This window comes from Corvus moneduloides, chromosome 24, assembly GCF_009650955.1.
Source record: "Corvus moneduloides isolate bCorMon1 chromosome 24, bCorMon1.pri, whole genome shotgun sequence".
Taxonomy (NCBI): Eukaryota; Metazoa; Chordata; class Aves; order Passeriformes; family Corvidae; genus Corvus; species Corvus moneduloides.
The window spans coordinates 2,258,735-2,286,367 of NC_045499.1; the positions used below are offsets into that span (position 1 = coordinate 2,258,735).

Consider the following 27,633-nt stretch of genomic DNA (forward strand, 5'->3'; position numbering starts at 1 on the left):
GGTTCCAGACCCGGTGCCGGTTCCAGACCCGGTGCCGGTGCCAGACCCGGTTCCAGACCCGGTGCCGGTTCCAGACCCGGTTCCCGTTCCAGACCCGGTGCCGGTTCCAGACCCGGTTCCAGACCCGGTTCCCGTTCCAGACCCGGTTCCCGTTCCAGACCCGGTTCCAGACCCAGTGCCGGTTCCAGACCCGGTTCCAGACCCGGTGCCGGTTCCAGACCCGGTTCCCGTTCCAGACCCAGTTCCAGATCCCGGTTCCAGATGCCGGTTCCCGTTCCAGACCCGGTTCCAGACCCGGTGCCGGTTCCAGACCCGGTTCCAGACCCGGTTCCAGACCCGGTGCCGGTTCCAGACCCGGTTCCGCCTCTCCCGCCGCGGGCCCGTTCCCCTCGCTGCAGTTCCTCTCGCGGCCGCCAGGGGCGCTGGCGGCTCCCGGCCGGGCAGGGCGGGTGCGGTGATTCCCCCGCGCCGGCAGGGGGCGCTGTGGCGCGAGCTCGGCCGCGTCTCCCCTCAGGCGGCGATGGCGGCTCGGCCGGCGGGAGGGATGGAAAAGCGGCTTCCTTTACAAACCCATGGGGCAGCTGAGCCCGGTGCCCCTCGGGATGGCAGAATGGGCTGTAGCAGGAACCCCGGAGCGGCGGCTGGAACAGCAGAGGCGGCCACACCCGGGGTGACAAACAAAATGCAGCAGAAACTCTGGGGCCGTGCCAGGCGCTGCGGGGGTCAGGCGGACGCGGGGTGCTGGATTAAAGTGTAGCAAAAAACCCTGAAGGAACGGCAGAAAACAGCGGGGCTGGGCAGTGGCTTCCGCACGCAGCTGGGAGATGCTCCCTCCGGAGGGGGGGGAAGGGGGTTGGGGTCCCCTTTCCAGTGAGGTCGGGTGTTGGAAAAGGCCCCAGTTCAACAGCTGCTCTTGTGAGCAGAGGCTCACCTACGGTAAGGAGAAGCCGTGAAGGACAAAAACTCCACAGTAACAGCGAATCCTCTGGGCACTAACAGTCCAGCACCAAAACCACACCTGTCCCCACTCTGATCCTGAGAGAGAGAGAGCTGAGCCCAGTACCTGAAACCCCAGGAAAACCTCTCGGTATCTCTTCACTTCCCAAGAGAAAACCCCCCAGCTAAGAGACGGTAGCAAACTGCACCCCTTCCCCCTTCCCTGGCCACATTGGCTACATCTTCTCTGTCTCTTAAGTAGCTGTTGTTCCCATTTCTCAGGCAAGAAATGGGAGAAAAATTCCATGAGAGAAAGAAAATATGAAGGAAAAATCCTAACCTCCAACACTGGGGAAGAGGGTTTTCTGGAAAGGCTTACTTTGAGCTTTTTTTGGTTGTTTTTTTTTAGATGCAGCCATCTAAACAAACATGCCTTTAATGTTGATTTATACATTCACACAAGACACAAGTTTAAGCATCCCTTTATTGCATAAGCACCAAAGAGGTCACTGCTCCCCTAGCAGCAGCAGAAAGCACATGAAGAAGCAAACGTGGTTTCAGTGTTAGCACCTTTCATTTATGCCCTGTTTCTGAATTCAGCTTTCATTTGGAAGAAGGACTTGTGAGCTCAACAGCAAAACATTTCCCTTTCCCAATCGGCTTTCCAACCCATAGTTTCCTCACAGAGATGCTGCCTGCATTCTAGGCTGTGTTTGATCAACTTCCTCAAAGAATAAGAAAGGTTGTATTCACCCAGGCCAGATGCCCATACCTTTCAGTGTCCTATCCCTCATACCAGCCAGGAGCAGATGCTCAGATAAATTTAAGGAGCAAGGTCACGTTTCAGCATTGTTTTCTCTCTGTCAATGAACTGTACTCCCCACCTCCATCAGTGACCGTCCTAGTCATAAGGCAACTCAATTCTGCAGGTCTTACATAGTGTACATTAATTTTTGTCTTTTCTCACTACAGACACTCCAATAAGAATGGGCAAAAAATGAAGGGGAGGGAGGAGAGGAGGAAGGGAGGGAGGGGCAAAGAGAACAGAGAAAGATACAAACAGAGAGAGAAACCCTAAATGTTGCTAAACTCTGTTAGGGCAATAAAATCTTGAGTCAGGATTATGCAAGTGAACAGCTGAAACTCTACCTGTTGCTAAGCCTCGTTTGTATTAAGCCACAAGTTGTAAATTCTCTGTTTGCATTGCAGCAGTGTGAAGGCCTCCAGAGTCAGCACTAGCCAGTACTCTCTCTATCTTAATAATATACTGCTTTTAATTCCCCACACCTATCCATTTCCCCGGTCTCCTCTCCAAACGCCGTCATTCTCCACATCTGGTGATGCTGAGAAGACGACGAGCACCTGTGGAGCAATTTAGCAACCCCTGACATAGGAACTCAGGTTTCTGCCCCGGCAATGGTTTTTCCAGCCGTACCTGGAAAACAAATACATTATGTAATTTGAGGAGTTAGATAATGATTGAATTGGTTATAAAAACAGACTTGGTTAGTCTTTGAGAGTCTTGGATGAAGACTCTCAAAGATCTCTCTGAAACACATGAATAAATGAAAATTATTACGAGCTCAATCTAAGTGAGCTGGGGGAAGGGGAAGAGAACCAAAAGGAGAGCTCTGGGAGAGGCGGGAAATTTAGGGAATTAGAGCGGGTGCTGTGAGACAGGATTCCTATCTTCTCCTTTCAGCTTTAGGAGAAGGACTGTGCTAAACTCCACCAAATACAGCTTCCCATCCCTTGATCCCCCTGCCTCCCTCAGTCAATAGCACGATTGTCTTTGATCTCCTCTGCCCACTCTTCCCCAGTGTCCACTGCAAATATCCTTACCAGGGACTGAGGCCATGAGCCTCTCGAGCAATCTTCTTGGCACACCGAATATCATCGTCAATGTTATCATTTAGCAATTCTGTAGAGAAGAGAGAAAAGATCAGTACGGAGGAAGAGCAGGGACAGATTGGCAGAAGGAAAGGTGTCCATCAGGAGAAGATCACTGAGAAGATGGATGAATAGAAGGACAGATAGAAATGCCCGGAGCAGCTGCTAGGCAGGTGTCTTTCATGGAATGAACAAAGAAAGGTTCTTTGTTCTGTCCTACCACTTACTTGAGCAACTGATATGGCAGGCATCCTTGGATCCAGCGGTCCTGCCATCATTGCACCAGTACTTGCTGTTGATCTGAAAGATGCCGTAGTCCCTGCTTGGACCATTGTTATTATACGCCTTAGTGTTATAACTACTCTCATGTGCCACCAGGCACACCCCTGCAGGAGGAAGAGAGGAGAACATTAAGGTATACTATGGGTAAATAAGAAGAAAGAGATGAAAGGATCTAGGATGAATGAAGTGCTGGAGATGTAATTGAACTGGTGGTATCATAACCTTGAGAACTGGATAGGTAAATTCTTGGAAGAACAAAGCTCTAGATGGGTATTTGTGAACTATAGAAGGGAGCAAGGAAAGGGATGAGGAAGAGAAAAGGTGAAGTCAAAGAAATGGAGGGACAGAATAGTACTGCTGGAAGATGAAAAAGAAGTTGAGAGGGACAAAGGTGGTACAGGCAGAGAGGTGCTGTGGCAGCCCATTATACTCACAGTCAGCAACAGTTGTGCCCTCGAAGCCCTCAAAGCCATTCCGACGTAGGATCCTCACCATCTCACATCTGGAAAATACTTTTCCCTGGGTGCCTGGCAGAGCCAGCCCAAGGAAAATAAGAAGAAAGCCAAGGAAGAGCATTGACTTTCCCATCACGCAGTCCACAGCAAGATGTGCCAAAGGAACTTGAGCTGTCTGTCTGCCAGGACTGCCTGCAGTGCCAGCTTTTTATTCCTGCTCCCAGGAGGAAGATCAGCTGGTTAAGCAAGCATGTCTAGGAAGTCTGGGCGGTCTTTACAGTAACAAGGCAGTAAGGAAGTGGGCCAAACTCCAAAACAAATTCCTGGAGGGTGCCAGTACCTATTTCACTGCTCCTTCAAGGCTGGGCCGTATGTTTTCCACAGATAATCCAGCAATCCTCATATGGTTTATTTCCTCCTCTAGCTCCAAAGCAAGCTCTTTATCCTTTCATGCTAACAATGCTGCCATACAGCTTTGAAGAAGGAAGGATTGAGGGTGAACAGAGTATTTTTGGGAGGGCGTTGTAGGTGAGGTGTTGAATGGAAGAGCTTCTTTTTTCTTCTCTAGCAGTCATGAGGACATTGCCAGGAGAAATTATTTCATTGGCTTCTTTATGGATTGTTACGCCAACTGACATCACACCTAAGTTGGAGGAAATTGTGCAAAGGCTTCACCTTTGCCGTGAACCCCAGAGAAGAAAGGAGTCCATGCCTCTACAACCCTCTAGCTCAGTGAGGTGCTTCCGGGGGTCCTCTTGTTGGAAATTATACCAATTTAAAATTTGTTACATAACTTTAGTCAGGGGTTTTGTTTGCTTTTGCCCAGATGGAAAGGAGTTGAAGTTTCTTTTTAAAGGACTGTTTCACCACTCCAGGCCTCATGAGCTTAACATCTCAGCAGACTGGGGCTGAGATGTTAAGCTCATGAGGCCTGCATGGGCATTATCCACATTCTCCACAAAGGATAATGACCGTTAATGAACATCAACTCCAGACATCACCCCTGGTTGGAGACACCTGGTCTGGGAAAAGATAAATAAGAGGACAAAGAATGAGAACTGAAATAACATCGAAGACAAAGAGATCAATAACCAATAGGAAATCAAATACTAAGAACTGTGTAATGTGGGACCAATGAACATTGAACCAATAAATTTTGATGGGTTTTTACTGTATATGTATGTCAAAAATCTAGTGAAGTGTATGTGTGATGATTTTCTCTGCACATCCTGGGCAATGTGTGGATGAAATGATTTCTGTTGCCCATCCTGGCCTGAATAAAGTAATGCCTTAATTCTGTAACCCTAAAATGTTGCTGGAGAGTTTTTGTTTTTCCTGTGGTTTTGGTGACACAATGAGGACCCAAGTGTAGATGCCACGTGGCAGAACACAAGTCTGACACAGCAGATGACGAACTGCTTAGCTGTAACAAGTCTTAAACTGATTTAAAGGGAAAAACTGATGAAACAAGAAAGCAGGATTTAAAAGCCCTGGCTTGCTGTCCTGATACTGCTCATTTGTATCAGGTGGTTGAGAGTTGCTCACCGTGGTTTTAAGGCTGTAGTGCAATAGTGCCCAATTAAAGCAAAACCAGCCCAGGTGCTCTCAGAGAAGCAATAATGTGCTGTGGAGGGTCGAGTTTTTTGGGGTAAAGGCATGAAAATAAGTTTATATTAAATAAAGTTAATATTAATAAAGTTATTATTAAATATTTTAAAAATTATTATTAAATAAAGTACATATTAAAAAATAAAGTTTATACCATCGAATTTATCCACTTCTGAAAGGCTCTGTCTGGTGACTGTTAAGTATCAGTGAAGATCAGGGTCTTTTCCTAAGGTGGTGTCTGTGAGATGTTAATCTTTGCGCCCAGGGTGGGCACCCTTATCTTGACAAGTGATTATTGCTCCGGATAAAGAAGTGTGGGGGGGGTGCTGATGGGGGAAGTTTTGCTCTGCCTGATCTGAGAGACTTCTGCGTGCTTGGGATAATGTGTTACAACTTCAGGTGATTGTGCCCTGAGTAACCCAAGTGTTGGTGGGCTTTAAATCATGTTTTGTAATGGTGAGAATTATCTCATGGGAAGGATCTTGTATTCCACTGAGTTTTGTGCCAGTGCAGGACGGCTTTTTAGTCTTCCTCAGAGGACTTCCAGTTTGGTTTTAAATGGTGTCAGTTGGCGGAGGTTTGCCATTCCTTGGGGAGGTGACCTCATATTCTAGTAGATGTCATCATTCTCTCTCCTAAAGCACAGCAGATGTGTATAAAGCTATTTGTGATAAACATCAATGCTGTCAATTTTTATTTTTTGTTTTTATTTCTGGGTGGTTTAGAGCCTGAAGTGTGTGTATGGGGGGTGTAAGATGTATTAAACCCTGTATCAGTGGTTGCTTTTGCCTCGTTTACTGTGACTGTGGTTTTTTCTAGGCAAGTTTTTGTCATTTCTGGGAAAGGGATCTCCTTTACCAAGGCACTTTTAGAAAGTGTTGCCTGGAGACAGTTTGTTACTGTAAACCTCAGCACTTGGCTCTACAATTGAGTAAATGGTTCTGAAATGAGTGACAGGTATTAGAAAATTTGTAAATAACCGCGAAATATGTACTGTTATTTACCCTTGTATAGTGCAGAATTTGTTTCCAAGACCCGCTTTGTATAGAAGGTTGGACTTCCTAAAGTTTTGCACAACTTTGTGACTTGAGATTCAACTGTCAGATAAGATTTAAACTTGAAATCTTTTAGGAAATGCAAAAAAAGAGCCTCACATTTCCAATAATAGCTTTCCTACATTATTTGAAGGAACAGTGGGAATTCTTTGGGCAAATGTGACACCTGAATAGCTTTAAGTGCAGCAGGGCTCACTGCTCATTCTATACCATAATTTGAAGTTGGCTTCCTTACCTGTTGCTGGTGCTTCCATGTCGGATTCCTTTGCTTGTCACATAAAGAAAGTGACAGTTACACTTGTTAGAGCTTTCACCTCCAGAGGCCTCCTCAGCATCTTCGACTTGAATCTCAACTGAGCAGAGTGAACTACTTCCATATATTGGTCACGTGGAAGAATATTTGTTCTCCGAGTTGATTTTTATGCATGGGTGTGGATACAAATATGCTGCTAGCAAGAATTTTTCTTGCTTCTTTCCAGTCCTGTGAGATATTTTTCTGTCTCGTGGAAGATATTAGTAGAGTTCTATAAGCTATGAACACCTGCGACCTTGAAAAGCTTTGTTTATAGTACAGTAGAAAAATATTTTGACAATGGATGTTTTAGGATTTTAGCCAATCACCCCAAGGGGTGGCTGATCCTTTGTCCAATTAGACTGTGAAGAAAAAAGTCTATAAAAGAGTTGTAAAACAATTAAATAAATCAATCTTGCTGCACAATTCCTGCCTGCTGGATCTCTCTTCTCCTCCCTACCACTGTGGGATACCGCGACACATGGGAGTACTAAAAATGGTAATACCTCACTTCAAAGTTCTGCCATTTATCAATTGAGACTCCAGGTTAAGGGGCAGAATGAAGATAATGCCATAAATAAAATTGTTACCAGATGATAAATGGCCTACACCTGGTTAGCTCACACAAGGCTTGTTCTCCAGAACTACTGGCCTATGCAAAGTGCACAATGCCCATTGTGTGAGGAGGAGGACTGGAAATTCACTGGCCTCAGTGCCCTGCCAACTCAGCCAGGTCACCTGGAACACTGGGGTCTATGACCACCAGGGACCACCAGAGAGACCCCCCCCAGGACAGAAGAACACATGAGCAAAGGGGAGGGGAAATATGTTAATGATTTTGTGGGAAATGATTATCATATGTATGTTTAGTCTGGAACAATCAATGAATATGTATACAAAGTACAGTATATAAACAGAAACTTTCCTGTACTCAGCATGCCCAGCTTTGGGAGGAGCTGCATCCTGCTTCTTAATGCTACATTGGTGTTAAGGAGTTTTTTTATTTTACCGAATTTCTGGTAACAAAATAATTAAATCCCTGTACTGGATTGTGTTAAGTGACAATAAACCAGCACAAGATTGCTACAACGGGGTTTGCAGAGAATTCCCAGCTAAGAGTCATATGTCCTAAGTCTGATGAGGAGCAGCTGAGGGAGCTGGAAAGGGGCTCAGGCTGGAGCAAAGGAGGCTCAGGGGGGACCTTGTGGCTCTGCACAAGTCCCTGACAGGAGGGGGCAGCCGGGGGGGTCGGGCTCTGCTGCCAGGGAACAGGGACAGGAGGAGAGGGAACGGCCTCAGGCTGGGCCAGGGGAGGTTCAGGTTGGACATGAGGAAGAATTTCTTCACTGAAAGGGTGGTCAGGCCTTGGAAGGGCCTGCCCAGGGAGGTGGTAGAATCCCCATCCTATACTTCCTTATTTACTGCTTACAGTTCTATTGATCAAACAAAGGTTGAAGTACAACTCCTGGGGCCTATGGCTTTTTTATTTTAGTCAGTAGTGCTAGGCTCTGGCACAAGTTAGTCTCTCACTACACATCCATGGTCAAGGAGTAGAGGTTTCCATGCATTCTGCCATCATCTTAAACCCTGGACTTGTGGCTTCCACTCTGTTTCTGGGACAGGACACATATACCACTGTGTCAGGTGTTTAGAAGAGATGGGTTGGAAACAACCAGTCACAGAATCATAGAATCATAGAACCATGGAACCTAGGACTTGGAAGGGCCTCCTACACCCCTTCTGCCCTGCCTACCCCTCCTGAAGAGCCTGTAACTGTCCGGAAGAAACAGGTGAAGAACCTTTGGCTAAAGAACCTTCTCCTTCTGAGTGAAGAACCAGAACCCAGAATGTGGTCAGGTACTGAAACAGGTTCCCCAGAGGGTTGGCTACAGCACCGAGCCAGCTGTCAGACACATGGTGTAGTTGTTGGCGTGGTCCTGTACAGGGCCAGGAGTTGCAGGATTTGGACTCAATGATCCTTGTGGGTCCCTTCCAACTCAGCAGATTTTGTGATTCACCCAGAAGATTTTTCGTCCAGAAGGTTCTTTACCCACATGGTTCTTCACTCAAAGGGTGGTTGAGCACTGGAACAGGCTTCCCAGAGAAGTGGTCATGGCACTGAGCCAGCTGTCAGACACACAGTGTGATTGTTGGGGCTGTCCTGTGCAGGGCCAGGAGTTGGACTTGATGACCCTTATGGGTCCCTTTCAACAGAGGGATTAAATGATTCTATGATTCCTAATATCTTACATAAAACTCACCTGACACAGTCCCACATGCATCCTCTAAAATCAACATTGGGCTGCCACATCATTCCCCCCATTTCCCTTCTTCCCTTTGCCCTTTCTTCTTCTTTTGTGTTTTCTTTTTTATTTATCTTGGCCCTCGGTTGGGGCTTTCCGGTTTTCCATCTTTCCATGAACCTGCACTCGGTAAATGCAGGTATACCACGGGTTTCCCCAGTTGCTCTTCACAAGAAGTTTGACATGTGAAAAGGCTCTGGGAAGCAGCATGCTCTGTGAAGAGGGAAAAGGGGGCCATTAAAAGCAACTGTGAAATCAAGATGTCTTACCCTGCCAGCCCTGTTTCTGCTCAGGAACAAGATCCCAAAAGTAGGTGGGAGAAGGAATAGAGATCTGAAGCTCGCTGCTGGTACTGGGGCTGCTGAGGAGACTGGGGACAAGGGAAGGCACTTGGCATCCTCTGCATGCTGGCCCGGCTGGGGCTGCATCTCCTTTCCCTCTGCCCCCTGCTCTGTGCTGACAGAGGGGTTGGGAAGTGGTCCCGTGCATGGGGCTGGTGTGTGACCCCACTGAGCTCCCACCATCCGCTCTGCCTGCCTTTCTCCTGGCAGGCTGAGAGCACCGGGAAAGAAGGGGCATGCTGTGCTGGGGCGACACTGTCCGGAGTCAGCAGGGCACAGAGTGGAGCAACAGTGATGCCTGACAGCTTTTGCCACCACTTGTCCCTGTTCCTCCATGGCACAGGGTCCATTTGTTGTTTGGATAGAGGGGCTGCATGTTCATCTGGCTTTTCTGAAGGCAGTGGCTGCAGCCAGGGATCTCTCAGGAGCTGTGTTGCCACAGGCCTGACCCTGTCCTTTGGCTACCACGACCACATGCTATTCAGCCCTCCAAGCCCCACCAGGTCTCTTTTGGCAGTGATCCAGGACTCTCTGCCCAGGGAGGAAACATTCACATCCTCCCTGCCACAGACTTGCAATCAAACCTGTTTTGCCCCCTGGCATCTGGCCCCCACGTGTGGAGCATACCTTCAGAGGGAAAGTCTGAATGGGGTCTTCTTCTGTATTGTAGGTGAACATCCCCAGGAGAGTTTCCTCTTCTCTGTCTGCATCCACTCCCTTGGGGGCAAAGCACAAGGAGAGCAAGTCGGGCTCGTCCGACAAAGAGAGAATGTACAAGCTGGATCAGCCCTCTTAAACACCCAGCCTCTCCCAGAGCTCTGGCAGTAGTCTGGCATTGATTGGGGTAGAGCTCAGTCTCTGCCTTGTGTTTTGGTCAACCCTTAGGTGCTTGGCCAGAACGGGTCTTAAGAAGGATGGAGCTCTCAAGCCCTGGAAGTGTCGCACTGGAGCACGGCAGTGCTCAGGGGAGTGCAGGACACGAAGCTCAGAGGAGGCACAAAAGCAAGCAAGACCCTACCCTGACTTCCCCCCAGGGCCAGATCCCCACCAGAAATGCCCAGCAGACTTACAAAGACAGCGATGTCTTTGGGGGCACTGATGATGGTCCCACTTGGAGAGGCTTCTTTGGTGATGTGCTGCACTGTGATGGCAGTCAGGTGGACTCGTGCTGGCAGCCTGATGACAACCTGGCCCTGATGCCCTTTGAAAGCCCAGCAGTTTCCTGGGAAAACTTTTGGCTGAAACCAGAACGCAAGAGCAATGACGTGTGGGCCAACACAACTGCCCATGTAGCTTGAAGCGTTGGGGCTGACATGCCTGTGGAGTTTATTTCAGCTTGAAAACAAGGGGCAATTGAGGAAATGGACAGAAGCAGAAGGACTTCCCTGCCTGCCAAAGTGGGCTCAGCATGGCAGAACAGAGAATGCTGGTTACGAAACCATCCTAGTCAGGGACAAGGAGAAACACCTCTGCCCAGGGACTCTGTAGGGCATCCCCCCTCCTCTTGCCCCCACCCTGAAAAGCAGTTCTTAGGGTTGACAGTGGAGACAGGGTCACCAGGTAGAAAGAAAGCCTTTCACCCAGCTGTGGCCGAGGACTGTGGGCAGAATGCAGCAGTACAGCTCAGCTTGGCCCCACTCCCCTCCAGAGAGGAACCACTGCTTCTCAGCAAGCCCAGCCTTGTGTTCCACCTTTGGTTTCAGGAATCCATCTACACCGTGGGCTTGAGCAGTACCACTGGGCTGAGGGGAGACCCCCCGAGAATGGTTCCCAAATTCACAGGGGGGAAGAAAACTGATGATTTCTGCTAACATACCTGCAGAATAGTATCAGGAGGGCTGGCAGTCCAGAATAAGCGTAAAATCCTGCAGAGACCGCTGTCTTTGCAGTCATAGGTCTGGGAAGTTCTCTGTGTGTCAATGGTGGCTCCTGTAAGGAAGGGAGAGCAAAAGGCTGCAAGCAGCTACAGCCTGGGAGGGCTTGGCTCAGACACCATTTCTGATGCCACTGGCCAGCTCCACGTCCACTTGTCCTGTCCACATCTGCAATGACAGCAGCCACATGCCTGGTGACTGCTTCTCCCACAGGGCTGAGTGCTGGGAGGCAGCAAAGGATAACCCAGCCATTCCTTTTCCAGATGCAGCGGAGAGGAGGAGGGCCCCTCCATCCATCCAGGAACATCTGTCATTTCTGTGCCATCCCCACAGGAACGTGTGTGGGGGCAGCCCCAGTCACCCTTGAGGCTGTGGACAGCACACAGAAAAGGGCAAGGCAAGGAGACCGGGCTGCTTGTGTCCTTACCAGAGCTCTTCAGGGCCCAGTCCATCTTGACACAGGATTCCAAAGCCGTCTGGGTCAGTTCCTGGGAAAACCATGAGCAAACACAGGAAAGGACCACATCAGTGGAGAGTTCAGCACGCTGCCATCACCCACAGAGGCAGAGCTCAGTGTCAGCCATGCATGGCAAGGCGTGCCCTCAGAGCTGGGAAACCGTGCTGCTGACATGAGCCACGAGGAGTGAGAACAGCATCTGTGGCCACAACATTCTGACCCCACCAACAATGCCAAGGAGAGCTTGGGTCACCTTCAAACCACTGATCTCCGCCCTCAGCTGAGTGACCTCTTCCAGCAGATTCTGCAACTTTTGGGTTTCAATCAAAGTGTGTGAATTCCTGCAGGAAGAGAAAAGCAGATCTTGTCAAAGCAGCCCATTCCTTCTGTGAAGCACCTGAGCTCAGTGAGGAGACACACATGCTTTCCCTGCTTTGCCAGTGCTTCCTTCCAGCCCAAGCTGAGCAAAAGGCAAAGGCAGGATGGAAATATGGGAGCCTTTGCTGTTTGGAAACTGAGCACAGGTAGCACAAGGTCAGCTGACACTTCTGCACAGACACAGTTCCAGTTCAGGAAATCTCTCTTACCAGAGGGTTTTCAGTCCTGCTGGAAATACACTTGTCAGCTCCTGAAAGAGAAAATTTAGTTCCCATTAGAACCTCTACTGCCAGAGCCACTGTGGCTTCCCAGGGAAGACTACACAATCTGCTTCTTCTTCAGGTCATGCCATGTGGAAGCGGAAGAGCCGGAGATTTATCCAGCAACCCTCCCTTGCAGGAGGTGTCTGTCCCACAACAGTCACTAACCTCCATCATTCCCTTTGTCCACGGTAACCATCCTGGCACGGCAGTCCCGCAGAAAACAACAGCTGCAAATCACATCACCGAGAGGCAGTTACTGGACTGGGGTTTGCAGCAAACCCCTGGGGCCCATTGTCTCCTCCTCAGCTGCCTTGGGGGTCAGGCAGCAGGTCAGCTGAGGAGCGCAGAATGTGGGGTGCAGAGAGAGGATGCACCTCTGACCGAGGGCCATCAGCCTAGGCTTCAGGGGACATCCCAGCATGGTCTTCAGTTGTGTTTGTTGCCCCAGATCTACTCCCTGTTTCCCCTCGCTTCAGTGAGCACCAAGACCAGGCTGTAGGGGCTAGGGGAGGTACCTCCCCATCCCTCCCCTTGCACAGCCCCTCCCCTCTGGGCATCCCCAGTTCAGCTTTGGAAATACCTATGCCCTTCTCTCTCAACCTTGCAGCAAGCCATCCAGTCCAGTGGCCAGACCAGTAGCATGGCTGTGAGACTACCTGGGAATCTTACTGGTGGTCCACAAGCCAGTCCCAGTCAAGGGCACACTCAGGAAGCCCTTGGGCCACAGGAGTTTCCACACCTAATGGCCCCGAAGGAAAGCTGGTGTCCAGCACAGCCAGGCTGTCACTCTCAGTTTTTTTGCTCATGAAAACTCACCAAGAGCCACTGAGAACAAGATGAAGACTTTAAAGCTCTTCTTCTGCTGGACCATCTTTTGCCTGAAAGACAGGGAGCCCTGCTGCTGTCAATTACCTGAGCCTTAGGCAAACCCCTTCACAGCAAGGAAGCACAGGAGCTTTGTCTGACTTTGGTCCCAGAGCTCTCCCACACCTGCACAAACTCTTACCAGAGCTGGGGAAAACCCTTTCCCTGCAGATGCTTGGCTCTCCCCCGAGCACCTGGCTAGGCAGCAGTTTGTCCTACTGCAGCCAAAGCTGGAGGCTCTGGCTCTGGTGTGCCAGTGACGCTGCCAAGGGGCTTTGCTCTTGGCTCTGCTGGAGACTGGCCTCAGCACAAGCAGTGCTCAAGCTTCATCATCCAAGTGAGAGCACCAGGCTGCTGGTTAGGGAACACCCTCTGTTCTCCCCTTGGCTTGCACTGGCCCTCAGGCATTCCCATCCTGTCCCCTGTCTAGAGTAGAAACATGTAGTATGTACTCTGTGAGGATGGCATGTGCTCAGAAGATTTCTCCCCAGGGAGACAAGGGCACCTGCCAGTTGCCAAATAAGCTTGAAGAGCATCCCTTGGAAAGAAACCAGAGAAAAGTTAAGCCTGTCTCTTGAGTCTCTTCTCTTCTTCAGCTGGGACCCATCCCCACAGAAAGGGGACTTAACACATCACAGGGCTGGTCTTCAGAAAACCTGTCAGCTTCCCCAGGCTGCTCTAACCCCACTGACCTCGTTACACCACACCCATCCTACTGTTCCAACCTGACACCCTGGGCAGGAGCAGCCCACTTCATACCAGCTCATTGGGCAGCTGCTGAGCTCCACAGTCACCTCTGCCAGTGGTTGATCAGCCTCATGCTCCAAGTACTGTTTGGAAGGCTCGTAACGGCTTGTCTGGTGAGCCTTTCTCCTCCCCATCCCTCCGTGCTCAGCTCTACCTCCTCAGGGGTATGAGGGGATGTCTGCCCAGTGCAACAGCCGACAGTTACTGGACTGGGGTTTGCAGCAAACCCTCAGGGCCCATTGTCTCCTCCCTGCTGCCTTGGGGGTCAGGCAGCAGGTCAGCTGAGGAGTGTGGAATGTGGGGTGCCACGTTCCATCCCCACGCTCTGACCTCACAGCCGTGGTGGCTCTGCTTTCACAATTGGGGTGCCCAGGGTGACACAGCAACGGTGCATCTGGGTGTCCCCATTTTGTTTTGCAAAATGCAGTGCTGGGAGGACTGCCTCAAGGTTGGGTGGTTCATCCCACCATCTAACTAGGAAGTTACACATAAACAAGCAAAGGATGCTTGCAGAGGGCCAGGAATCATAGAATCATCATGCAGTTACAGGATGGTTTGGATTGGAATGATGCTGCAGGGCCATGCATGTCTGAACTCTGGGGGTTATTACAATTCAGCCTCAACAGTACCAGGGAGGCTTCCCCTGAGGCCATCAGCTGGGGCCTGTTCACCTTACAGTAATGGAACCACACACCCTGGAACGTGTGAAGCCCAGTTTCTTGCAGCTTTGTGTGTGAAAGACAGACTTTGGGTGCCCAGTGACTAACTCAGAGGTGATTTTCTGGTTAGAACAACCATACCTTTCCTATCAATTTGTGTTATCTATAAAAGTTTATTGCTGTTGCCTTTGCTGGACAGAAGTATTAACTTGAGCTTGTTTCCTCCACCCAATTGTTCCCACTGCTCTCCCAAGTTGTGGAAAATTTATTATCTCCAGGACTTCTAACTTCTGCCAGACTGGGTCTGATCATAGTGCTGAAATAATTACGAGAGAGAGAGTGGATACACAAATAGTACCATTGCATTCATCTTCTTTCCTGCCATAATAAAACATCCTCAGTATCTCATTTCTTCTCCTCTTCCCAGCTTACCCTCAACTGCATCCAGAGGTTTTTCACTTCTGATTTACAGCCTGGGCAATACCACCCTGCTCAGACCTGGCATTGCATGCAAGATCCCATTTGTTCTCCAAGAAAAGGAAACCACAAAAACATGGCCTCTGTTGCCTACCTTTCCCTTGCAAGTTACTTTAACCTGCTCCACAAGGGATTCTGTTGACCAAGTGCCAAGGACAGCCCCTGGTTCCCTCGGCACCGACTGACGGGGCACAGAGTCCTGCTGTAAGGGAAGCCAAAAAGGCCTGATGGGCAAGCAAAGGAGATGTGCAGGAAGGCAAGCTGAAAGGAGCTCCCTTCACCCAGCTTCAGGCCTCCTGCTGGAAAACCTGTGGTGAGAGAGGACCAGGCTTTGCTGAACACAGCCACAGTAGATGGAACAGACCCATGTGGCATTTCTGATGGGGTATCCAACAAAATGTGCTCATATATGCACCACAGTCTTACATAACTGAAGAAAGGACCAAAAAGCCAGGTGGGAACCCAAGTCCTTTGCCTAAAGCCAGTAAGAGCTGTCACTTCTGCCTATCTGCTTAGTAATTCCAGCCACTGCTTGGAAACCACTCATGTGCTGACTCTGAATTTTGTAACTAGAAGAAAACTCTCCTGTCTATTGAAAAAAAAAAAAAAGTCACAAATAAAGGAACATAATCAGTGACAGAGAGAGATGGCAGCTGAGGCCCCAAGGCAGTTTTATAAATATTGCTGCTGTGCCTCTTACAGATACACTTGACCCTCAGCCATACTTTGGATCAGGCTGACTGTGGAGCAACAGGCTCCACGCCCTGTGGTGGATCTGCAAGCTGGAAAGTTTCTGGCTCAGGTACAGGGAAGTGAATATGCTCATATGGGGTTGACTTGTGAGCTGGAAAACTCCTGGCTTATGTACAAGGAAGTGAAAGTGCCTTGGAAAAATATTTTGAAAGGTGGTTTCAAAACCCAAAAATGCAAGATAACTAATGTACAGAAGATGATAACAGAACTAAAACAAAGACACCCATCTTCTCAATACTATTGACTAGCAGCCAACTACTTCACTCTATAAATATTACCATCAGGATAAGCCAAATTTGAGCTGTCCCTGAGTGGCAGCTGGACTGCATACCAGTGACTCTCCCCTTGAACTAGGGCACCACTCAAAGTTTGAGATCCCTTACTTGAAATTAAGAGGTGCTTTCACACCCAAGACAGAGAGATTTCTTAGTTGCAACAGATCATCTGTAAGTGATTGATAACATGCTGAATTAATAATAAAGAAAAAATCTATGTAGCTGTTCAGTATTAACTATTATAAACTTTGTATAGATAATTCCATTAAACATAAACCATTGTCAAAATCTGAGGTTAAGATTAGACCTAGCTGAATCTGGGCTTTGTAAGGAGGTTAGAAAGCAAGGGGATCCACTCTGAACCTCATTGCGAGGCTCTTCTTACCCTTGCAAACCTTCCTTAGGGAGCTGGTGTCTTGTGCTTCCCTTTCTTCTTCTCCCTCCTCACCTTTGGCCAGCTGAAGAACATACACTGGACCCCCAGCATGGTTTGGGTTGGAAGAGACCTGGGAGACCATTTTCTTCCACCCACCTGCCCTGGGCAGGGACACCTTCCACTGTCCCAGGCTGCTCCAAGCCTCATCCAGCCTGGCCTTGGACACTGCCGGGGATCCAGGGGCAGCCACAGCTGCTCTGGGCACCCTGTGCCAGGGCCTGCCCACCCTCACAGGGAGGAATTTCTTACTAATATCCAATCTAAATCTACCATCTTTCAGCTTAAAGCTGTTCCTCCTTGTCCAGTCAGTCCAGGTCCTTGTCCAAAGTCCCTCTCCACCTCTCTTTTAGGCCTCCTTCTCCTAACAGTTTTCTTGATCATCTCAGCTTTCTGCCTTTCAGATAAGTAGCTTAACAGGATAAGCATAGCAATGTTTTTACCACAAGTGAGCAAATATTTAAACTGTCGTTTTAAAGATAAGAATTAAGAGGGAGGGGAAAATGACAGCTAAATGGGAAGGAAAACTTTAATTTAGTGCTTCAACAGCTCAAGTCCTTATGCTGCAGCTGTAGCAGAGGGATGGCCCTTGTATACCTGATCATGATAAACCCGAAAATCCTTCCACTAAGCTTTGAAATGAAAAGATAACTTCATCTGAAGGAAGCCAAAATCTGCATCTGCAAACAATGCCATTTGTTCATAGCACCCTCATAGCACAAAGTTTCTCTTATGGCACCAAGAATTTGCTGGTATGAAAAATTAGACATTTAAAGTGTATTTTAAAGTAATCTACAGTTAGTGAGGAAACAGCCAAGAATTTGACTTGCAGAATGGGATATGATTCGGGACTTTCTCAACAGCTTTTACTCAGGTTGAAGTTTACACCCATCTATTTGAGAACAGCACACTCAGTTAGTATTGGGCTGGTCAGACACTCAGTTGGGTGGCTTGGTCAGCCTTGCAGGTCTTCAGTCAGAGGAGAGAAAGAGCTGAGGAAGAACTGAGCAGAAGAAGGCCAGCAAAGTTCCAGCTAACTTTCACCTCAGTGCAGAATTAAACTTCTTTCTTAAAAAAAAATAAAAAATAAAAAATTGCATCTCTATCAGGATATTGGCTGCTCTAGGAAGTGGCTTCTTCCACCCTTTGCTTCCCTAAAAAGCTTTGGCCCAGATGATTTTCTCCTGATGCAGAAACAGGAAAGTATTGGGTATCTTGCACAATTGCATGGCAAAGCTGTTGGCCCAGATGATTTTCTCCTGATGCAGAAACAGGAAAGTATTGGGTATCTTGCACAATTGCATGGCAAAGCTGTTGGCCCAGATGATTTTCTCCTGATGCAGAAACAGGAAAGTATTGGGTATCTTGCACAATTGCATGGCAAAGCTGTTGCCCCCTCAGCAAGGGGGGGCATCTCCTCTCCTCTCCTCTCCTCTCCTCTCCTCTCCTCTCCTCTCCTCTCCTCTCCTCTCCTCTCCTCTCCTCTCCTCTCCTCTCCTCTCCTCTCCTCTCCTCTCCTCAAAGATGCAATTCCATCTTCACCTGCACCTGCAGCTGTCCTTGCCTCACACCCCAGCAGATCACAGGTGAGCCATGCCAGGAGAAAACAACTTTCCAGTAAGGCTTCTCCTCTATGCTGTAACTATATACCATGAACACCTAAAAAAGGATCATATTCCACTGCTCCTTCAGGCCAGAAGCGATGTCATTGCCAGAATTTTCATACCACTAAACAAGCAAAAAAGAACAAAAGCCCTTTCATCCCTTTTATTCTGTCACACTTGTTCCATAAAACCTTTTTTCCACTCCAGCTCAACAGCTCTTTAAGTGGAAAAGTCTTATCTGCCACACACTTGTCATAAACTAGGTAGGATATGACGTGAGTTTCAAATACATCTGTGTTTATTAAATTACACACTTTAAAGTGAAAAAACAAAAGGAAAAAAAATGTGTTGGTGAAGAAAATTATTCTCTATCTTGACTGCTAGGTTCTTGAGCTGCCTGTATTTAATATCAATGTCTCGGTATTTCTAGGTCTTGATTGCAACAGCTCTGCTAATTGTGGATATCAGTAAGAGATTATCTGACTTTCACTGGGTCAGGTGCTCCACCTACACTTAGTCACAGATTTGGTTTGCGCTTTTTTTAATGTTTAGAAGGTTAGAATCCATCCCTCCAAGGTGTAATGGGCAAAAGAGTACATTTTAAGTGAAATTAAATCATGCTTCTCTCGATTTAAATACAAAAAGTTAGCTCCACAAGAACGTTAGCACCTGCAACTTCATAGACATCCATCAAATATTTTTGTAAACATCAAATTACAAAACGCAGTACAACACCCTATGCAATCAATCAACATTTTCCTTTTTTACTACAAAATTTGTATCTCGTACACCTGAACTAATACTCAATCCAATCTGGACCCCAGATTGTGGTCCCAGGGCAGTGGTCACAGGCTGCCAGGGCTCAGGGAGCATTTGGACAACGCTCTCAGGCACTGGGTGGGATTGTTGGGGGTGTCCTGTGCAGGGCAGGAGTTGCACTCGATGATCCTTGTGGACCCCTTCCAGCTCAGGAGATTCCGTGATTTTGTGATTTCCTTCTCAAACTGACACTTGCTACCTAGCAAGAATAGAACCAATTCCATTTACAAGAAGCACAGCACTGTGTGAATCTTCTCTGTGAAGTCCTGTATTCATAGAAACTGCTGTAGGCAATAAAAATCTGCAGGCCCTGCTGCCCTACAGACAGTGCTGTGTTTTCTGCACAGGGTTTAGGGATGAAATGTGCAAACTAAGGACTGCAACACCTCTCTTGCCCCTGTTCCCTTTCCCTCAGTTTGGTGTGACAGCTCATTTCACCAGAAAAGGTGAACCATAGAAGCAGCCTCACACAAGAAAAGGCAGAAGAGAGAATAAGGGAAGAGGTGAAAAGCAGCCACACAGAGCAGCAGCTTTGCCTTCAACTGTGAAAGCTGCCACCACTTGAAAATCACATTTCCAGCCTTCAGAGTGAAAAGCACAGAATCTCCAGCAATAAATCACAGAATCACAGACTGGTTTGGGTTGGAAGGCACCACAAACATCATGTCATTCCAGCCCCTGCCTTGGGCATGGACCCACTATCCCAGCACTAGCCCAGGGTGCTCCAAGCCCTGTCCAACCTGGCCCTTTGACACTTTCAGGGGTGGAGCAGCCACAGCTCTGGGCAACCTGTGCCAGGCCCTCACCACTCTCGTGGACAAGAATTTCTTCCCAATATCTGATCTAACCCTGCCCTCCCTCAGTGTGAAGCCATTCTCCCCTTGTCCCGTCACTCCAAACCTTTGTCCAAAGTCTCTCTACAACTTTCTTGTGAGCCCCTTCAGACACTGGAAGGGACTCTAAGGTCTCTCCAGAGTTTTCTCCAGACTGAACAGCCCCATCTCTCTCAGTCTGTCTCCAAAGCAGAGGGGTTCCAGACCTTGATGGTTCCAACAGGTCAACATCTTTCATGTGTTGGGGGCCCCAGAGCTGGATATAGAGCCCCAGGTGGGAAATGTGTTCTTCATACCATCATCACTGCTTTGGGTAATTAGGGTTCTAGAGAGTGAATTGACAAACCCACAGGCTGCCCATGCAACAAGAACCAGATGGCCACCTGCAAGATCAGGCAGCAGGAAGCTTTTCACTGGTTTCCAACAGGAGCAGTGCAAATCTGGGGGTGTGTTAATGGAATTTCTCCTCTGCAAAGCCAAGAAGCAAACATTAACCATACCCCGCAGAGGAGGGAGCAAACTGAGGGGGGACAACCCATCAACCTCTTTCAGAGTTTCAACACTCAAGATAAACAGAGGGAGAAAAAAAAGTAAATTTAAACAGTGGCCAGAGGCAGTTTCATAAAATGCATATGGCCTGAGCCAAACCTCAGAAAGACTTTCAGTATTGATATTTATGACTATTAGACCAAAGCCCAAGCTTAAGTGGTAGATTCTGCTTGCCAGATTGTGAGAATATAACTTAAATGAGCTACACAGGAATGAGAAAATACCCAAGGAAATAGTGGAGGTTGCTGTTTGTTCAACCAGCTGTGCAGTGAACCAGCTCAGCACAGCCAGCCTGAAGGTGGCTCCGAAGTCACTTAAAAAAATAACAAAATCCTTATCCTGGAATGTAAAGACACCACCGTGGTTCCCATACAGAGCAGCAGAGATGGCCCAGCAGGATCCTGTACTGTCATTTCAGGCCAAATAAAGAGAGGTGCAGGATATGTTTATGGGGTTGGTTTGATGTATCCTTTCCATTATGTGACAGCCTGGGTAAGGATGCAGTGGGACCTGAGGTTAAAACAGGTGCTGAACATCAGTGCAACTCCTGAGTTGCTTTCATCACCAAATAAAAAAAATTTGCTTTCTCCATTGTGGTGGGAACAGGAGCTCACAGGTGGATTCCAGCCACACCTCAGGAGAGCAGTTGGCAAGTGCTTGAGTTTAAACGTGTGCTTAAATCCTCCCAACTGGCTGCTAAAGGTCATGTGAATCTCAGAGATCTAACAAAGAAGGAAAATCCCCAGAAAACACTGCACTCCCCTTTTCACTCCTGAAGGACACCACATTCACATTTCACATGAGGGTCCACACCTGGTCCTGTGAGGTTGTGAGGCTCCAGATGGGAATTCAGAACATTGGCCCCCTCCTGCCCCAAGGTGGCACAGCCGGGACAGCAGCTCCAGCCAGGGTGGCTGCACCCATGAACCCTCGTGCCCAGAGCTGCTGGGGGATGCATTCAGCTCTGCCCCTGGACCACAGCAGCCAGGGCTCCTCAGGAAACAATCCCTCTCTGACAGACTTAATTTTTAAAAAAAACAGAGTCAATTCTATAACCTGAAAGAACACTCATGTAAACACTGAATCCTACAAGAGCTTAACAGCAAACTGGCATCAACGGAGCTACTAAAATAATTGAGCCAGATCAATGCAAGATCCTTTCCACTTTTATTTCAGCAGCCCAGTTTTCCACTTGGGAATATAAACCAAGTCTCCAGGTTGAAAGTTGTGTAGTGACATATCCAGGGACAAATGTGCTCACTGACTACCTATGTAAAGATGATAGAACAAAAGAAAGAGAAAACAAATAATCTTTTATCAGGCCTTTAGCATCATCTGATCACTTCAATTGTCCATACCATTACTTAGATATGGCTTCCCATGTAATATTTCAAAAGGACTCACTCCTTCTGTGACTCATGGAGTGATCCTTACTCACATGGGTGAGGTATCTACCTATTTGAGCTGAGTTTCCTGGCAAAAAAATTAATAATTTTTTTAAAGAATCTTGATTCATTCTTTCCAGCCTTTTACTAGCCTGTGGTCTCCAGGGAGTGTGTAAATCCCATTTAAAGGGGAGGAACTTCGGTAATCCTTGGACAGTAAAAGATTTCCTTCTGAAATAAAATGGGGCCCATTGACTGAGGACAATCATTCAGGAATTCCAAGTCTAGGGACTGTTTCCTTTAACAGTATACTTTCATTGATACAGGGGGCTCAGGCTTTAAGAGGTTAATTGCTGATTGTGGCTACCGCTAGTATGGCAAAACTTTGCAGCTGCTTGCTAAACAATGCACTGCTTGCTTAATATTTGCTATGCTGGCCTGGCAAAGGGGAAGCACATAGGGGAGGATAAGGATAGGATGCCAGACCATTGATAAGATGAAGAAACCATGACCAAGAAATCCTGCTTTCGGACCTTGGAACGGGCCTGAACCAGCTTTGGGGTTTGGGCTTGGACCAGGACCTCAGAGAGCATGCGCAAGGAAGCAAGGTGAAGAGTTTAAGTCTGAGGTAGAGCGTTTACTTCATCCCAGAGACCCCGGCCCACAACCACCAGGCAGCACTGCACAGGCGTAATAAGATGCTGAGCTAATTATAATACAGAGCAGAGACAGACGATGAATATGTACAGGCCTGTTGTGTAACCTGGTGCACGTGCAATTTGTAACCAGATTTATTTCAGGCTGAGTACCGCAGTTGGCACGCGTGGTTTTTGGGGGTTACTCCCCATGCATCCGGTGCCGCAATAAACGTACCTACTTTACAACTGTCAACTTGTAGAGTCCTTTCCATGTATCATCATGACTTCCCTAGCATGATTGGTGTGGCAAGGCAAGGCTCCCACCATCCTGAAAAGGCATCCACTAAAACAGGTTGATATTTCTATTGTTTACATTTTGGAAACTCAGAGAAATCTATCTGCCAGTGTTGCCTGGGAAGTATTCCTCTTTTCACATCACTTATGGGCAGCTTTCTTTGGATTTGGGTTATTTACACAACACATTTGGCATCTTTTTACTACTGTCTCTGAACTTAGTTGCATTTTTGGTCTTAGAGCATAACTCCTTCCATAGCATCAGGTCCATCTGAGTTCTTGCTTGTAACTTCTTGAGAAGCACTTCCATCGTATTGGTGGTTGTGGGAACTTGTTGATTTGTAATTATCTGAATTGTCCATTTCCATTTATTTTATGAATTTTAAGGCTCTCAGTGACATCTCCTGGCCCCTACAGAGCAAGTAAGTTTTCTGAGCATACCCAGGAGTGTCCTGTCAGATTTGGGACAAACCCCTCCTTGCTCAGGGGAAGTGTGATGCTTTCTTCAGTGAAAATTCATAACAGAGCTGTTTGTCCTTGTACGACTGAGAATTCAAAAGGACACATACACAGGAGAGCTGATTTCTCGTCTAGGATGGGCTTTCAGTGCAACAGTCAGCCTTCTTTGCCTCTGCTGCTGGAGTTTGAACTTATTATGGACAGAGTGGGAGCCTCAGACAAGCACTAAGGCTCCTCTTGCAGCCTGTACACTGCACACACAACCGTGGTGCTCTGCAGGTTTTTTCTCAGCCTTATGAAGCATCACCTCTTCCTTTCCCCAGAGTCCAAAGTGTCCACGTGCTTCTCGCACAGCACGATGTGCCAGCACAGCAGCAGTCCAGAACTGCTACTGTCGAACATGCCTGTGCTATGCACATTCCTTATCACATTCTGTCTCTCTTGTTAGCCCAACTCTGAACTGAAAAGTTTTTGGTTACATCTCGCTCAGATAAACACGCCAAGACAAGAAGCTTGCTCAGACCATGCCCCTTACACATGGAAACTTCCATTTGTACCACAAGTGAAGACCTCTTTTCCTATTGCATCGTATGAACTGCGTTCTCACTCTGCTGCTCTGCAATTTTCTGCTTGACTTCAGGTAAGATCATGCACTTTTTAATTTGCAGATACCGAAGCGTGAATGTGCTTTTGTACACAAATATGTGTCAGAACAGAAGCACTTGCTAGGTACGTCTTTGTTTCGGCAGCATTTTAACAACATGTGCCAGGAGAGAAGCACTTCCTGAATTAGTTCTTTAACCTCTAAGCCCTTCAAGAAACCACTGCAATCTGGGCGATGAGAAGAAAATGTGTTTGTTCTGGCACGTTATATCTGTGCGAGAGGTATATCCAGATCTTTGGTCATTCTGAGCAGTAAAGTCCATGATGACACTTACAGCTGAGGAGGAACATGCAGAGCACAGCAATCTGATGGCACTTTGCAGGTTGTAAAGGAAATAGAACTGCCACTTGGCTGTGCTGCAAATACAAGTTTCCATGCGTAAGGGGCAAGCTCCAAGCAAGCTTGTTGTCCTGGCACAGTTATCTGTGTGAGATGCAGTTGGAAAACTTTTCCTTTTAGATTCAGACTACAAGACTGATAGAATGTGATGGTACATAGAGCTGAGAAGGAAAGTGCGTGGCACAGGAGTGTTTTGGCAGAAGCAGCGCGCTGGAGCGGTTCAGTGCCAGCACCGTGCTCTGTGTGAGGAGTAGATGGACGTATGACACTTGGGGAGAATGAAAATGCATGACCTTACATGAGGGGAAGAAAGAACCCTCAAACCACCGTGGCCGAGTGTGCAGGGTACAGGCTGCAAGAGGAGCGTGACTGCCACTCGACTGCCTTTCAAATCCAAGTTATCAATGGCAGCAGGAGAAGTCAGTGGAAGTTACCTGTGCTGGCACATTGTCCTGTCTGAGCCCTGCGTAGAAACAATTCTGTTCAGCTTTAGACTCGAGATTCAGAGAACATTCTGGTGAGATGTAGCTGACAAGGAAAGTACAGAGTGCACTGGGGAGTTTGATGTGGCTTGCATGCGGCAAGGGGAAGGTGCAGCCCAGCACTGGCTTTTTCTTCTAGAGCCTTTTTTATGGGAGCAGCTGCTGGATGTTTGAAAGAGACCTGTGACAATGGAAAAACATGATGGCACATATGAGTGAGAAGGAAGGCACATAGCCCCAGGATGCCATGAGCAGTTTAAAGGCTGCCAGAAGAAGGGGGTAATTTAGGAACCGTTTCTGTCCTGACACTTACTTCTCTGTAAGGTATAGCTGCAACACTGAAGGTATGTGAATATGATTGCATTGAGAATATCACAGGGAAGAGAGAAGGTCATCGAATGCTTTCTGTCCTGGCACATCTCTCAGTCCAAACTGCAGCTGGAAATGCTTCTCTTTAGCGATGGATTCTGCCACACTGAGAGAATGTGATGCTATATATGATGGAGAAAGAGGGTGTGAATCACTGATGTGTCCAGTCTAGCTTACAGACTGCAAGGGGAAGATGAATGTAAACACTGGCTTCTTTTTCTAGGACTGTTTTGTACGAGAACAGTTGCAGGACGTTTTGAAGGGGTTTGAGATCTACAAGAGTGACAGAGTAGACAGTACCTAGAGCTTGAGGGAAAGTTGCCTATCTGCAGGGAGTTTGGTGCAATTCAAAGGGTGTGAGTTACATGTTGAGCACGTCCCACAGAAAAGGCTGTGCTGGAACTCACTTTTCTTTTGCAGCCGATAAACTGCACAGCCAACAATTAAACCATTCTCCTTCCTTCCCAGCTGTATGCGCCATCACATTCTGTCAGTCTCCAAGAGCCAGGATCCACCACAGAGCTCTTCCCTGAGCTGTTCCCTCACGAATGAGGCCGGAGAAGCGCTTGGCTTTTTCCTGGGCACTGTCAGCGCTCATCGAAACAACCACACGACAGCGCTGCCGACTTGCAAAAGAAGGAAACGCTCCGAGCCCAGCTCGAAACCACCCCCAAGGGCAGAACTGAGCTGGAAACGTCCCTGCTCCCCAGTCAATGGCGTCAGGACAAAAAGATTTTGCTGATTTTCCTCTTCCAGGTACAAACTCTTACTTGCACCACATTCAAACGGCAACAAGAACTCCTTGGTGCTAGTAAATTGTTTCAACTCTCACAGAATCCTGTTTCAAACCTGAAAACATTTGGCAAAAATGGAGCTCACAAAAATGCTGGCTGGCTGAGAAAGCTGTTGCTGGTGACAACTTCACCTGCTCCCATTGAGCTGCACCCAATGAAGAGAGGAACTATGAGCCCATCTCAAAACAAATAGGCTTCACTCCTCCAAAATAGAAAATCTGGGAATTGATCCTATTCACAGGTGCCAGAACACTGTTCCTGGGCATTACCTGCTCTGGGTACTACATCAGCTGCACACCCAGACTGAGTACAGCTGCTTACCTCGTCCAAAATAACTGTACTGCCAGAATTTCAGGAGACCACCTCTGAGAAGCAGAAACCACGTGCCAAATTGACCCTTTCAAGAGACTACCTTCAAAAGATGGATTGGTATCCATCTAACTGTACAAATGGAGGGAGTGCTTCCACACCAAACATGCCAGGACAGAAAGTTGCCACCGCCCTTGACCTCCACTAGGCAGCTTCTCAGCTGCACCTGAAACCCTCGGGCTACGTTCTTTCCTTTCCATGGAAAAGCATTGCCATCATCATTCAGGAATTTACCAACCAAAACCTGGATACCACTCCAGTATCAGATACATCCAGCAATTGCTCCTACACAGAAGATGCCTCATCAGAAAAGCCTTGCTGGAGTTTACCCTCCCATGGTACCTTAACACCTGCTCCACCAGCACTGGCACGATGTCCTTTGCTTCCCAACGAAAGGCACTCCAAGTCACTTGGTTTTGCCTTGCTCCCAGTACCATTGCCCTGTTTGTCCCAACGTACCCTTGTTTTGCCTTCCCTTGCCTACGTCTCCCTTGCCCTGCCTACACTCCTTGCCTTGCCTTGCTTTGCCTTCCATGCAAGTGTAGGCAATTCTGGGCAAGGCAAGGCAGAGGTAGGGAAGGCAAACCCCGTGAGGGGAAAGCAAATGGAGTGTTTGGCAAGAGAAGGCCCCAAAATGGTAGGCAAGGCTGGGTATAGGAAGGTAAGTCCAGTGATGGGTGGGCCAGGCAGGGACAGGGAGAGCTAGGCAAGGCAAGGCCAGGCAAGAAAGGGAAAGCAAGGCAAGGTAGGGAATGGGTATAGGAGGCAATGCAAGGCAAGGGAAGGGTAGGAAAGACAAGGGAAGTCAAAGGGAAGGGAGGCAAGGCATGGCCAAGCCTGGGAAGTAAGGAGGAGGCAAGTCAAGGCAGGGGATGTGTATGAAAGGCAACGCAAGGGAAGGGAGGGCTAGGCAAGTTAAGGGATGGGTTAGAAAGGCAAGGCATGTGAGAGATGGGCAAGGCAAGGACAGTCATAGGAGGGGCAGGCAAGGCAAGGCAAAGCCAGGAGAACAGGGGCATCAAGGTGGAGCAAGGGATGGGTGAGCAAGGCAATGCAAGGGAATGAAGGGGCAGGAGGGGCCAGGGAAGGACACAGAGGAGTCAGTAAGGCAATGCAAGGCTGCGGTTGGACAGGTGAGGCAAGGCAAGGGCTGTGCAAGATGATGCAAAACAAGACACGGGCAGGCAGGGCAGAGAAAGGGAAGGTACTGGAGTGGTAGGCAGTGAAAGGCAAAGCACGGCAAGGGAGTTGTAGCCAGTTCAAGGCAGGGCAAGGAAAGGGATGGAAAGAAAAGGGAGCGGTATGCAAGGAAGGCAGGACAGGTAAGGCATGGCCAGCAAAGAAAGAGAAAGGGAAGTCAAGGTGAGGGATGGGTATGCAACACCATTCAAGGCAAGGGAGGGGTGGGAAGAGAAAGGCAAGGTGGGGAAGGAGCTGCTAAGGCAAGGCAAGGTTGGGGTATGCAAGGCAAGGTAGGTGTAGGCAAGGCAAATGAAGGAAATTAAGGGAAAGGCTAGGCAAAGCAATGACACAGCAGGGAGAAGGGTAAGACGAGGCAAGAGAGGGATAGGAAAGGCAAGGCAGGTGGAAGGAGAGGAACACAAGGTGAGGCAAGACCTGGGAAGAGAGGGCCAGGCAGTTACAGGCAGGATGGGGATGAATGGCAATGCAAAGCGTGACACGGGTAGGCAAG

At 48.2% G+C, this 27,633-nt stretch overlaps 2 protein-coding genes across 2 annotated transcripts; both read right to left on the minus strand.

Moving 5' to 3' along the window:
- Positions 1 to 1,402: 1,402 nt before the first annotated feature.
- On the minus strand, positions 1,403 to 3,810 carry LYZ (lysozyme). Its single transcript, XM_032133403.1, has 4 exons — positions 3,543 to 3,810; positions 3,054 to 3,212; positions 2,779 to 2,857; positions 1,403 to 2,371 (listed from the first exon to the last, which is right to left on the minus strand). Exons 1-4 carry the CDS (start codon positions 3,694 to 3,696, stop codon positions 2,311 to 2,313), a joined length of 453 nt encoding a protein of 150 aa, XP_031989294.1. The 5' UTR covers positions 3,697 to 3,810; the 3' UTR covers positions 1,403 to 2,310.
- Positions 3,811 to 7,927: 4,117 nt separating this feature from the next.
- On the minus strand, positions 7,928 to 12,205 carry LOC116455429 (SUN domain-containing protein 5-like). The gene is made up of 7 exons (XM_032133321.1): positions 12,081 to 12,205; positions 11,747 to 11,834; positions 11,464 to 11,524; positions 10,979 to 11,091; positions 10,233 to 10,400; positions 9,790 to 9,879; positions 7,928 to 9,034 (listed from the first exon to the last, which is right to left on the minus strand). Exons 3-7 carry the CDS (start codon positions 11,486 to 11,488, stop codon positions 8,888 to 8,890), a joined length of 543 nt encoding a protein of 180 aa, XP_031989212.1. The 5' UTR covers positions 11,489 to 11,524; positions 11,747 to 11,834; positions 12,081 to 12,205; the 3' UTR covers positions 7,928 to 8,887.
- Between the last annotated feature and the right edge of the window lie 15,428 nt (positions 12,206 to 27,633).